This window comes from Eublepharis macularius, chromosome 9 (genome assembly GCF_028583425.1).
Source record: "Eublepharis macularius isolate TG4126 chromosome 9, MPM_Emac_v1.0, whole genome shotgun sequence".
In the NCBI taxonomy this organism is placed as follows: Eukaryota; Metazoa; Chordata; class Lepidosauria; order Squamata; family Eublepharidae; genus Eublepharis; species Eublepharis macularius.
The window spans coordinates 44,641,049-44,655,415 of NC_072798.1; the positions used below are offsets into that span (position 1 = coordinate 44,641,049).

The 14,367-nt window shown below is 45.2% G+C and overlaps 1 protein-coding gene across 1 annotated transcript in view; it reads right to left on the minus strand.

Annotated features, from left to right (window-relative positions):
- Positions 1 to 7,253, minus strand: part of SLC17A8 (solute carrier family 17 member 8) — a 29,398-nt gene extending 22,145 nt beyond the window's left edge. Inside the window, exon 1 of the mRNA XM_054988294.1 lies at positions 7,153 to 7,253. Coding sequence (XP_054844269.1) covers positions 7,153 to 7,253 — 101 coding nt within the window. The remainder of the gene's footprint in view (positions 1 to 7,152) is intronic.
- Between the last annotated feature and the right edge of the window lie 7,114 nt (positions 7,254 to 14,367).

Consider the following 14,367-nt stretch of genomic DNA (forward strand, 5'->3'; position numbering starts at 1 on the left):
TGTTTCATACTTTATGAATGTTATTGAATAAGAGGGCTATGACATGGGAGATCTGTGAATAAATCTTCTGTGTGTTTTATATCAGTTTAACTTACATTAGCTTTCCCTATAAAATCATGGGCATTGTAGCTTTAGAAAATTAAGTTCAATTCTGGCAAATTGAAAACATTTCCAAAGAAAAAAGCAAGGATGATTAAAGGTGTAGAAGAGAAATCTTTTAAGAGAAGCCAAAGGATGTAGGTAAGTTTAAAAGGAAAGAACATATGCAGACACATAATTCAAATAATTAAGTGAAAAAGAAGTATGGGAACAATTTTTCACTGTAATACCAACAACTAAACTGGAAATAATATTTTTAAAGTAGAGTACAGTAAATTTAGGTTAAACCAGGTCAATTTATCCATTGAACGAACTGCTACATGGAGTTGTAGAATGTCCTCCATTGGAGGTTTCCAGGAACAGACTGTGAGAGCCTCTGATGGATGATCTAGATACAGGAGCAGGACATCTCAAGGAGCAAAGGGAAGAAGCTAAATTTACAACAACATTTGAGGTTGACTTGTCCTGACCAGGATAGCCAGGTAAGACTGATCTTGTCAGATCTCAAAAGCTAAGCAGGGTCAGCCTTGGTTAGTAATTGGATGAGAGACCTCCAACAATGACCAGGGTTGCAGAGTCAGGCAATGGCAAACCACCTCTGTTAGTCTCTTCCCAGGAAAACTCCGCCAGGGGTTGCCATAAATCAGGTATGATTTGAGGGCACTCTCAACCACTCCATGAGGTTGTCTTAAGCCGTCTTCAGACCATTGGTCCATCTATCTCAATTCTGTTTACTCTGACTGGTAGCTATTCTCCAAAGCACAGAAGGATCTTTCCTCCTACAGGAGATACTAGGAACTGAAACTGGGTCTTCTGCATATGAAGGAGACATGAAAACTACCTTGCACTCTTCTGTGATGGTTAACTGGGAAACAAAGTGTCTTTTTTCTGCCTCTCTAAGGCTGGAGGAGAAAAAGCTCCTCCTTTACTATCTGTAACAGAACTTTCTGAGCTCCTTCGTATTGAACCATAACAGGTTATATTACCATGAAACATATTATACATGTCTGAGTTGTGGGATGCAATGTGTGCTGCTCTAAGATGTTTTATTACAGTATTTATATAATTGCTATTAGTGCTTTTATTGTATGTTTTTATTATATGTATTTATTACGTTGTTTATCCGCTCTGAGCCTGCTCGCAGGGACAGCAGACTACAAATCAAATCAAACGATAAGAATAATAAATATTATTTATGTTTAAGGGACTGGTTCTAGTTCAAGTTCATGGCAACCAAGAGATTTTAGATTTGAATTAGTTCCAGTAAACTGAATCAAACACACACACACACACGGTCTCTAAAATGGGTCTCAGTTTCAGTTTGGTTTGACTGCTTGGGGAATGTATGGGCTACTATTCTGAATATAGTGATATATGTATATATTGCAACCTCACACAGTGTCATATAATTCAGGTGAAAATGTTTGCCTATCGTAGTAATACCTTAACATCTGTCACAAACCTTAGAGCTCTTGGCCATATGTGACTAGATCTAATTAGGACTGAACTAGTTTATTTGTTCAAATACATGATTCTTCATCTTGACTGATATAATTGCCTTTTCTTAATTAACACTGTGAACCAGAGCAATCAAATAAGTGATGTTTGAAGAGGAAATCTGGCAGGAATATTAGGTTGCCAGCTGGCTGGGCCTTAGGCCTTCTGAAAACACTCTTAGGCTTTCTGTAAAAATAATTATTCATTTGCTTTACTGGTTTCTTTATTCCAGGGATAGGCATGTCATGGATGAGATGTCACCATAACTGCTGCAACTCTTAACTGGGTACAGTGAGCATAGATTCTATAACAGAATTATAACCATGAAGAGATGGTGCCTCTTTGTTGAATAGGGATGCCAGACCCCTGGCGGGGGCAGGGGATCCCCCGCCTCCACCCTCGCCCCCCACAACCCACCCCCACTTACCTGGCCAGTGGGGGGGGGGTGCGCACACCTTCCATGCATGCTCCCCTGCAGTGCTACGCGCTCCTGCACGCAGCAGCCACCAGGATTGGGCCCATTTTGGCCCAGATCAGGGCCGCTGCAGAGTGCAGGAGCGCTCTTGCACTCTGCAGCAGCCAAAAACGGGCCCAATCCTGTAAAATGGGCCCAATCCTGGTAAAAATCAGCCCTCAATCTAGTGTTGGCCCTTGGCGCAACTCCATGCTTCTGTGTCATGCTAGGAATTATGTCATTTCTGGCGAGATGGGGAAGCATTCCAGAGTGCACAGGATTGCATTCCAGGGATGTTGTTGACCTGTTTCAGTGCCCTCCATCCCCCACCAGTCAGGTGAGAGGTGATAGCGGCCGGAGGCTGGGAGCAGGGGAGCTCCACTGGGGGAATGGGATCTCTAGTCACAGCTGAGAATGCGTGTATACTGGCCATTGTTGATCTTGCTGATTTGCAGGATGGCACCTGCAGAAGACCCTGCTCAGATGTGTGAAGCTTTTTTACTGGAGCATAGGAGGAGAGGCGGTCCTGCAGATATAAAAGCGGAAGCCATGAAGGGCTTTGTATGTGATAGCCAATGCCTTGAATAGAAATCTTAGTAGAAAATGGTTGTTTGTCAGTAAACTCCTGAACTTGATTAGCAATCTGCAATCCTTGGAAAATATTGTTAATTCGTGGTGGAAATGTAGCTTTTTAAAAATGTCAGGCTTTTATAATATCAATAACTGGTTTTAGTTATTTATGGAACTAAAGCATTTGGAGATCATGTGAAACCAGGCTGCTCTGATCAAATATAATTTGCTGGCTGAAGTGTTGCAGGAGTCTTACAGTTCTAATATCCCTCTCATTTGAATATATCCAGATAAAATGATGATAAAAGAAATCCAGTGCTTCAGATAATTAAAACCATGAAATGCACAGTCCTCAACTAATACATAGCTTGCCTCATAACTACTGAATTTAAACAAAATCTTCTATGCAGAGCTGTCATTACCACTATTTATTTATTTATTATATTTATTTATTATATTGAGCCAGTTTGGTATAGTGGTTAAGAGTGCGGGACTCTAATCTAGAGAGCTGGGTTTGATTCCCCACTCCTGTGCTTGAAGCTTGCTGGGTGACCTTGGGCTATTCATGGCTTTCTGGAGCTCTCTCAGCCCCACCCACCTCACAGGGTGTTTTGTTGTGGGGATAATAATGATATACTTTATAAACCACTCTGAGTGGGCATTAAGTTGTCCTGAAGAGCGGTATATAAATCGAATGTTGTTGTTACTATTATTATTATTTCTAATTCGCTCTCCCCACCAATAGGCTCAGAGTGGAATAAAGCATATATAAAATACATAAACATTGAAAACCAAAAAAAATTAAAACCAAATAAAAACATTAATAAATATATAATAGTACAATTTCTAAAAGACAGCAGCACACATGCAGGACAATGCTGCATTTTAATATTTAATATTCTACACCCACCAATTTTAATGGTTTTTATACGATGTTTTAATGTTTTTATAATGTTTTTACTGTTTTTAATTTGTTGTCAAACCGCCCTGAGCCCGTCTGACGGGGAGGGCGGTCTAAAAATGTAATTAAATAAATAAATAAATAAACATATTACACAACCCAAACAGCAATCCGTGGGGCCAGATGGCCAGCCATTAGATGTTAACAGAACAGGGGGTAAACCCTTCCATGGCAGGAGTCTGGTTTCACGACCCATCTGCCTCAACCACCATATGCCTGGCAAAACATCTCTGTCGTACAGACCCGGCAGAAAGATAAAAATTCCTGCTAAGCTTGAGTATCCAAAGACAGAGAGTTCCACCAAGCGGGAACCAAGGCTGAGAAGGGCTGGTTGAGGCAAGGCAGATCTCTTTGGGGCCAGGGACCACCAAGAGATGTTTGTCCATTGATATAAGTGTCCTCCGGTGAACATAGGATGAGAGGCAGTTCCGTAGATATGCTGGTCCCAGTCCATTAAGGGCTTTAAAGGTTAAAACCAAGATCTTGAATCTGATCTGGAATTTCACTGGGAGCAGCTGGCACAATACTGGTGCTATATGTGAATGGAACAGAGTCCCGGTCAAAACATGCCTTGCCACATTCTGGACCAGCTGTAACTTCCAGAGCAGGCCCAGGGGTAGCCCAGTGTAGAGCGAGTTACAGTAGTCCAATCTGGAGGTGACCATTGCATGGATGACTGTAGCTAGGTCTCATGGGGAAAGGTAGGGGGAAAGTTGCTGAACTTGGCAGAGATGTCAAGAGGTAGGGGGAAAGTTGCTGAACTTGGCAGAGATGGAAAAATGCTAATCTGGCAACTGCTTTGACCTTGGCCTCCATACATAAAGGCACCCAGGAGGACCACACCCAAGCTTCTCACCGCTGGCACAGGTGCCCCGTCGAGGGCTGGGAGCTGGATCCCAGAACCTGACAACCCACAGCCCAGGTGCAGGACCTCCATCTTAGTAGGATTCAGTTTCAGTCAGCTCTGCTTTAACCATCCAGTAAAAACCTCAAAAGCCCTGGCCAAGTTATCCGGGGTGCAACAGATAAAGTTGTGTGTCATCAGCATACTGATGATAGCCCGATCCGAAACTCTACACCATCTGGGCAAGGAGGTGCATATAGATATTAAACAAGATGTTTATAGATGTTAAACATAGGTGAGAGTATTACCCCTTGAGGTATGCCACACACCAAAGGGTGGTGAGGCGATATCTCCTCTCCAAGTGCCACCATCTGTCCCTGACCATGAAGGAAGGAGATCAGCCATTGTAAGGCAGTCCCACAGATTCCCATGTTGGCAAGATGGTGAGTCAACAGGTTGTAGTTGATCATGTCAGACACTGCTGTGAGATCTAACAATATTAGCAGACATGATCCAGGTGTCCGTGGAAATCGTCTGTGAGGGTGACCAATGTCGTCTCCGCCCCATGGCCAGGATGGAAGCTGGACTGGAATGGATCCAGAACAGAAGCATCCTCCAAAAATTCCTGCAGTTGTTCTGCTACCTAGGAGGCCACCTAGAACAGCACTGTATAGAGGTAGTTCTTTTGCCACAACTAAGATATTATTTTTTTTGCAGTTCAGAAACAACAGTAGTAAAGGAAATGTATTTGATGGCCCAGGTTAGCATTATCTCGTTAGATCCTTGATGCTAAGCAGGGTTGGCCCTTGTTAGCATTTTGATGGGACACCGCCAAGGATGTCCAGGGTTGCTATGCAGAGGCAGGAAATGGCAAACCACCTCTGTTAGTCTCTTGCCTTGAAATTCCTAGCAGGGGTCACCATAAGTTGGCTATGATTGGATGGCACTTTACACAAACACATGAGTTTGTCCCTTCAGGAAACATTGCTACAGGTAGAGACAATAAGAGGATTTGAGCAACGGCTCTCCTGGAGAGAAATAAATAGCAGAAACCCAGTTAGACTCAAAGGATATGGAAGACTTTTACTGGAAATGGAATGGACACACGGTTAGTGATATGGGACCATTAAGGTCCCAAGGGATTATCCACTGTACATCTGGACACCGTTTTAATATTTTGACAAGGCTGCCAAAATCCTCGAGGTCTGCCTTACTTATCCTACTCTTTTGAAAGGTCCCAAGGGATTACCCAGTGTACAGCTAGACACCATTTTAATATTTTGAAAAGGGTGCCAAAATTCCCAAGGTCTGTCATACTTATCCTACTTGTTTGAAAGAGAAGGAAACTTAATTGTGCACAGTTAATTGATAGATTTGCTGGGCGGTTATCCATATATTATCATTCAGATGCCACAATAACATGAAAGTCAGTGATTGTTGATATGTATCCATAATATTTAATTACTTTTTGACTGTGAAAATATAAAGAATTACCAAGTGCCTCTGGCCAGTGACCATGTCCTTCTAAACTTGCATGATTTACTAATAAATGACATTCACTGGCATACCCTGAAAAAGATTCAAAATATGGCTGGAAATTTACAGACATTCACAGTAAATTTCAATTCATATGTTCATTGTCAAATCTTAAGAAAGTCTTTAACTACTAATAGAGGCATGTCTTATTTTAAAGCAATACCCTTTAACCAAATCAAAAGTATTACTGTATGCACAGAACGCTCTTAATTTCACATCATATTCCCCATAGTCCTTATTACTGAAATTTCCATCTGCAATCCTAATATACTGCAGGAATACATCTGATAAGATATATTTTAGAGCCTTTTCCAGTAGTTACTAACAAAATTTTAAAAATGATATTGCAATTCTGTCATATATCTAGACATTTTAAAAAGTTGGCTCACTCTTGTTTATGAATTTCTTCCATGTGAAAAGAGCTGCTTCAAGCTTTATTTAAAAGAGTACAAATTTATTACAGCATATTGCGATGTCTGTACATTTCCTCATACATATTTTTTCTTATGATTTACTTTTTTATTGTATGAGCACATTACAGTCAAAATTCAGCTACACCAGAAGGCTTGTATGCAGGGTATAATACTAAACACACTTCTGCTGAATTAAATTCCACTAACAGTGCTACCTTAAACATGTATACTCAGAAATAAATCCCATCGAAGTCTATTGGAATCCCTTGTACAGGTACTTAAAGTGAGGATGTAAAATTCACTTGGACTAGTCAGCTAAACTTGTTTAGGATTAAAGTGTTAATGACCTCTATGTTCATATTAGTTCATTTAACTTGTCTGTAATTTCATCTAGTCATACTTTAAAACTACATATACAATCACTTTCCATGGTTTTATTCCTTTAACAAAGGTATAGTTATAAATCATATCCCATTTAATTTTTAAAACTTGTGTACTTTTATGGAGAACCCATTTAGTGCTAAATCAATTCACCCTCAATTATAACAGAGTTTTATCTACAATATGAACTGCATTTCAAATTGTGGCCTGTTTCACACATCTTTCTTGGTTTAATTATAAACATTTTGGTATTTTCTACGCCATGGCTTGGTTACTAAGGCGCAGAATTCTGCAAACGCTGCCCATACATCCCCTTTTCCTTATATCTTTTCTTTTCATATGAAACTAAACTTTTCTTGAATTGCTCTGATCTTGGAAGTTTGCATTAGTCTTTTACCTTTGGATGTGTCCCAGTGAATCACTAACAGTATTCTTCACCTCTTCCTTCCCAGGCTTTAAAAATCTCTCCCTTAATGAATTAAATACCTCAAACGGCATCTTGTCTTCCTTCTTAAATAAATCCTTTAGTTGAACATTTGCTTGCTGTATGGTGAGAGTTTTTCCTCAGACTTTTGTAGTCTCCCCTCTTTTTTAAAATCCTGAAATGGTGACAAGATGATCAAGTGGTATCACTGTTAATCCTCAAAAATGTCAGTCAGTGAAAATTTCCAAAGAGTCTCCTCAAAACCACCAATAGTTGAAGTAAGTCCGCGGCTGCTTTGGTTTTATTGTTCTTGCGCTGATAATCTTGAACAGAAGAGGCTAATACAAAGGGTTACCTTGAGGTTGGTAATATGGGACCTAGAGCGTCTGCTTGTGCATCGGACTGAAGCACATTATGACTGCTCATCTTTCCCTGCTTTCTTCCACAGTCTCTCTCTCACACAAACTGTGCTAGGTGATGCTATAGTAACGAACACAATACCTGTCCCTCTGGCCACTCAAGCTTATTAATAGGAGCTCATTCACAGCAAACTTTATTAAAAATTTATAAGTTCTCTTTTCTCATCACAGGACAGAGCTTACAGTTCCATTTTAGTATCCCCCTCCTTTCCCTGAGCGACCTCCCCCTTGCCTGCTCTGGCCTTAGAAATGTATTTATGCTCTGTGTTGCTTATGAGTGACATCACTAATGTCTTCACAACACAGATGCAGAATTTATTGAAAGTGCTGCTATGTCAATAACCCTGAAATTAATGCAAATTAGGTCACATTATTGAAAGAAAGGGGAATTAAATGAGCAAGGTATAAAAGCCAAACTTTCCTCCTTTTTCTAAACTCATCAAATTCCATGTGGCTCTGAGATACTAGTCATGCACAGACTTGGTTCTATCCTTAACGAAACGGTATATTCTATGTAGTCATAAATAAAGTGGAGAGTCAAAAGTTGTGTCATCAATTGTAAGACCCCCAGTTTGCTGTCCCTTGAGGAAAAATAAGGACCACTCTGGATTCTGTTGATTAAAGTTCCAAATTTGTCCACCTGAAGCAAAATTAGACAGTTTCAAGGTAGAGGAGAAAGTGTGTATTCAATCAGCTTCCACCCAGCAGCTGGTGACAAGAAACCTGAAGAAAGTTTGTAAGGGTAAGGGGTAAATATTCTATGAGCTCCTCCATTGTTTCTGTGTTTTATGTGATCAGGGGGAAAAAAAGGAACTGCTTAACCCATGGAGCTGGATAGGGTCCTCAAAGAAATGAAACACCCTTAATCTCCTTGTCTGGTTAGGGCTGACTATGCGCAACTAGCTAACCTCCTTAAAAGAGGTTTTGGAGATACTATATTTGACGGAACTCCCTCTAAATCATTCAGTCTTGGTAATTTCTCTGCAGTCTCCAATATTTTACTGCCCAAGCATATCATTTCCATGTCCAATTCAAACTGCTGGGTAGCCATTTGATCTGGCATGACACATTATCTAAAGAACTGCTTTTTCTCATGTAGAACTGCTTGGGCCCTGAGGTCATCCTTCTCTGTATATTTTCTGAAGTAGGATGGGTGTCATGAAAGGGGAATATTTCAGTAGCAGTGCCACATTTTTGGAACATCATCTGAAGGGAAATCTGTCTGGCACCATCCTTACTGTTTTTTCATCAGTTGCTGAAAATGTTCTTTCATATATCCTTAGTTTGTAGTTCCAAAAGATTTGCTGCTGCTGCTGCATTGTGCAATTACTGTTAATGATGCTAATTTTTGCTTTAATTGGTTTTAATAAGTATTTTTTAATTAAGTAGTTGTTTTTACTATTAGATAGCATGGATTTATATTGTTTTAAAGGGCCCCACCTTGGGAGGTCCAATACAATAGAAAGGTAGGCTATAAATGTTAATAAATGGGGGAAGCAAAGTCAGGATACAAGAAATAGTAAGGCATACGCTAAGAGCAGCAGCTGGTACTACTGAGAGAATATGGAGGTCTGAACGGGTGGTGGTAGCACCCAACAACTTCCACTAGCCTGCTAAAGTACCTAAAGACTAGACAGCCCCCCCGGCAGTTTTATATTTAATATATATCTTTACAGATATCTGCGAGAAAGGCATTGGGATGCCAAAATTTCAGCAATGATAATGCTTCATTAAGATCTATCAACCAACGGCAAAGCCTTGTAACTAAATATATATTGAAAAAGTGTAAGAGACAAAATGAAAGGAGCAAAAGAAAAAGAAATCAGGTCCATTTTGACGCATTTTGTCAGTAAATGGACTGAGCAAAGTTGGTGGAGAAAGAGGAGCAAGCTGGTATTCCCAGCACAGGCCAGAAGGTGGGTGTTGATGGCAGCCACTGGGCCTGGTGAGCACAGGAAGGCGGTAATAAGCCACCTCCCCTTTAGGGGGTAGGGGGTCAGGCTGCACGCTGGTGGCACTCCCTATGTGCCCACCTGCCAGGCCAAAGAGAAGTGCACTGGTATTCCCGGCGCAGGCTGGAAGGTGGGCACTGCCAGCGGCTGCCGGGCCTGGCAGGCATGGGGAGGCAGCAATGAGCCACCTCCCCTTTAGGGGGCAGGGGGGTCTGGCCGCTCACTGGTGGCACCCCCTATGTGCCCGCCCGCCAGGCCAAAGAGGAGCGTGCTGGTATTCCCAGTGCAGGCCGGAAGATGGGTGATGATGATGGCCGCTGGGCCTGGTGGGCACAGGGAGGCGGCGACAAGCCACCTCCCCTTTAGGGGTCTGGGGGTCTGGCCACTCGCCGGCAGCACCCCCCATATGCCCGCCCGGCCAAGTAGGAGTGCGCTGGTATTCCCGGCATGGGAGGGAGAGGACCTGTCATTTGGACGTGGGCCTGATCCCCCAACAACCGCAGGTCCTCACCCAAGGGTCCCACTGAGGAACAGTGTGGCAGCAGCTGACAGTACCCACCTTCCTGTCTTGCCAGAAAGGATGGGAGGGAGAGGACCTGTCATCATGAGGAGGGGGAGGGGGAGGGGGAAGATCCCCCAGCAACCGCGGGTCCTCACTCGAGGGTCCCACCGAGGGACAGTGCAGCGGCAGCCAACAACACCCACCTTCCTGCCTTGCCAGAAAGGATGGGAAGGAGATAACATGTCATGTGGGGGCTAAGTGGGAAGATCCCCCTGCAACCACCGGGCCTCACAGGAGCGTGCGTTTATTCCTGGCGAGGGCTGGAGGGCGGGTGATGTCCCCTCTCTTTCTATTTCTATCTCTATCATTTTCTACATACAATTCTCCCAATATATACCATTCTCTCACTGTTAACAGACATTCTCTAAGGTGTGCACATACATTCGAGGGTATTGTTCATTCTACTTATACGTTCTGTGATGTTTGTATCTTTGTCTGTTTTTGATTTTCAATCCTTTTATCCATGGATGGGTCGTGTTTGCATGTCATTTGGAGGAGAAGTGGCAAGATCCCCCAGAAACCGCAGGGCCTCACCTGAGGGTCCCCCTGAGGATTTCTCTGGCGGCAGCCAGCACCAACCATCTTCCTGCCTTGACGGAAAGGACGGGAGTTGCAGGACACATTCCCACCCAGCTGAAAGGGGTCCCGTCAGTCCCGTTGACAGGGGAGCTGCCATGCTGTGCAACCAACTGTATCCGTCTACAATACAATTGGCTGCGTTATCACAATCGAGCTGTGTAACCAAGGAGGGAGCAGTAACAGGATAGTCCCTCATGAAGCAGGGGCTGACATGACCCGCCATCCTGCCTTTGCGGAAAGTAGGGGATGGGCAGGACAGGAGACATTGCTTGGATGGGTCAGAGTGGTTCCTGAGAGGGGGAGACAGAAACGGGACAGCAGCAGCAGCAGCAGCAGCAGCAGCTGACATCGGCCACCTTCCTGCCTTTGTGGGAAGGACATGAGTCGAGGGATCCATTCCCCCCTGCTCAGAGGACTCAGCGTTTGCGATGGATAGGGGCACCATGTGGCTCAATTATATGTGAAACAGTTCCTGAGCTGTTGCGCAAGTGCCCAAAGGAGGCTGCCTCCAGCATCACCCACTTTCCTGCCTTCACAGAAAGGAGGTGTCATGATGATCTGGCTGTGCCAGGAAGGCCTATCAAGGTCTCAGAAGCCTGTTAGCAGTGGGACTGGACCTGGCTAAACCTGACCCAAACGTACCAGCCCTCATTTGAGATACCCACAGGACTCGACGGGCAAGGGTGCATGGAGAACCAAGGGACGAAATGTTTTAGTAGCCTGCAGAAGCCCACACAGGATAGGGGCAAGCCATGTAGGGCAATCATCTCTGCCAAGACACAAAGGCCCCCCTCTTGAGCCATCAGCCTCGAGGTTCTAAGCGGCACTGTCCCAGACCCCGAGGGGACAACCTCCGCGAGCGCGGCCTGCCGGAGCTCTCTGCTCCCACCAGCATCACCCTCAGGGCAAAGTGACCCTCCCACTGACCCCCGCTCAGAAGAGCTGGTCGCCCCCTTTCTCCCCCCAATGGATGTTTCACTGGGTGAGGAGGGAGACAGGCTTGGGTGGTGCTTCTTCAGGTGCCGAGTCAGGGCCGTTGAAGACAGGTGCTTCGGATTTTTGCCCCTGCGCACAAGGACATCACAGGCACGGCACTACACCACACAGGTCATTAGGAAGCGCCCGAAATGCCTCCATACGGAAGCGTTGAAACGTGGACCGCTAACTGTCCCAGGGGAAGGAGGACGAATGGTTACAGGCTGTGCTGTGGAGCTGACCATGGATGACGGGGTGAGGGGTGGACTGCAGGTGGGGACACCACCACCGAGAATTTGGGATGGGGACGGGAGGGATCTTTCATAACACACAAACCATTCCTCTAGGGATCCATCACCCACCCCCTCCTCAAAACGTTGAGATTCTCTCCCCCTGCAGAAAGACCTCTTTGGCATCCTCTACAGCCCCCACAGGTGAATTGGGGGGAGTGGGAGGACTCTCTGCTGCCCCCGAGCCACACCCAATACTGCTTTCCACAAGTAAACCAGGAGGAATGCCATCGCACTTCACCCCACAACCACCCTTGGTGGCCAACACAACAGGAAGACTCATTGTGTCACCAAACTAGAATTAAGGAGGACAGGAAAGGAGATGACTCCCACTGAGCTTGGCCCCAGGGCCTGGCAGCAGCCCTGAAACCATAGGCTGAGGCTAGAGCCCTAGTCCAGCACACCAAGATGCCTGACCACCAGATAAGGCACTGGTAATAATACTGTGAGCCCTCAGCCCAGGTGCCCACTGAGCTTGGCCTCAGAGCCAGGCAGCAGCCCTGGCACCAGAGGGAGGGAGGGACTAGAATCCTAGCCCACCACTCCCACAGACCTGACCGGATCAGGCACTAATAATACTGTGTGAGCCCTCCGCTGAGGTGCCCACTGAGCTTGGCCCCAGGGCTTGGCAGCAGCACTGGAACCAGAGGCTGGGGCTACAGCCATAGCCCAGCACACCAAGATGCCTGGACAGAACAGGCACAGAGACTAATAATAATAATAGTAATAATAAGAATAATGATTGTGATAATAATAATAATTTGGTGAGCCCTCAGCCGAGGTGCCCACTGAGCTTGGTCCCAGGGCCTGGCAGCAGCCCTGGCACCAGAGAGAGGGAGGGACTAGAGCTCTAGCCCACCACTCCCAGAGGCCTGACCAGATCAGGCACTAGTAATAATACTGTGAGCCCTCAGCCGAAGTGCCCACTGAGCTTGGCCCCAGGGCCTGGCAGCAGCCCTGGAATCAGAGGAGATAGATGCCTATCGCAAAAATCCCAGCTCAATTATACTCTCTCTGTCTCTCCCCAAAGGCTAGCAAGTAGCAAGCAACAGCTCTGTCACACTCCACTGCTCGCTGAAAGTGAAACCCAGCCTGGGAGCCCAGTGTTTTTTATAAGCTGAGGTCCCATAGAGCAACACAGGAGGTCTGTGTTTGGCTGTCAGAGCTGCTTATCAGGGTTTGCGGGGATGAGATTGGAGTTCCCGTGGCTACAGAACACCCCTCCCCCCTCCCTCCCCCGGGTGTCTTCTTCCAACTTGTAACTGCTTTGCAGCTCCATGGTTGGAAGGAAGACCTGCCGATCAAGGTAAGCTGGGCTTCCATTCGGGTTTCCAGGGCCACAGAAGGAGTGCAGACAAGAGTTCAGGCATTCCCCCGGCTCCGTTTCCAGGGGAATTGATAGATGGCGCCTGACTGTCTGGCTTCCCGAACCGTGGCCAAACGCACCAAACCAGGCTTCTTCCTAATGCTGGTTCGTTGGCCGTGGACAATCATGAACTGCCGGATCGCGATCACGCGATCATAATGCGGTTCATGCCTGCATAATGTTCATAATGTTCATAATGCGGTTCGTGCCCATGTCTAGTCAGGACTGCTCCCTTGTGGCAGAATACCTTCATTTTTTTATGCCCCACTTGCAAAGAGGTGTGTGTATACAGCTCTTTTGTTTTCAGCAAGAAGACAGTAGGCACTATCTATGATAAAACTGGCATTATAAAAGAAAGTTAACAGATCTCCAGAACTGATGCAATGTAACCAGGGTCACCAGAAATAGAATCACCAATTGCCAGAAAAGTACCTCAAATGTGATCCAATTCTCACTGGGGAAAATCCAGCCTAGATTAATACTACCTTATGTATATTTTCATTGGCAACTTTTTGGCTTTATAATACCAAATGCTACACAATAACATGAATGTTATTTTTAGGCTGCTTCATACATCACAAAATAATAGCTCTCTTTTGCATAGCACAGTGCTTGCAGTCATAAAGCACTCTGGCAGCATAACTGGAAAGCAAATCTTATCAAAAACATAACTATTAGATTTAGAAGCATCGTATACAAAACTACGGAGATGGACTGGGCTGCTTATAAGGGACATGTTCAAGTATTTTAGAATCTTATGTTTTACTTACCTGTTACCCTTCTATGCCTCTTCCATTACGTCCCCTGCAGGGTGTTGCGCTCTGCAGACAAGCAACTCCTGGTGGTCCCCGGCCTGAAGGACATCCGGCTGGCCTCAATCAGGGCCAGGGCTTTTTCTGCCCTGGCCCTGGCCTGGTGGAACACTCTCCCCCTGGAGATCCGGGCCTTGCGGGACCTGTTAGTTTCGCAGGGCCTGTAAAACGGAGATGTTCTGCCAGGCCTTCAGCTAAGTGCCAGCGAGAGTCCTCCTCCTTCTGTCTAAGAC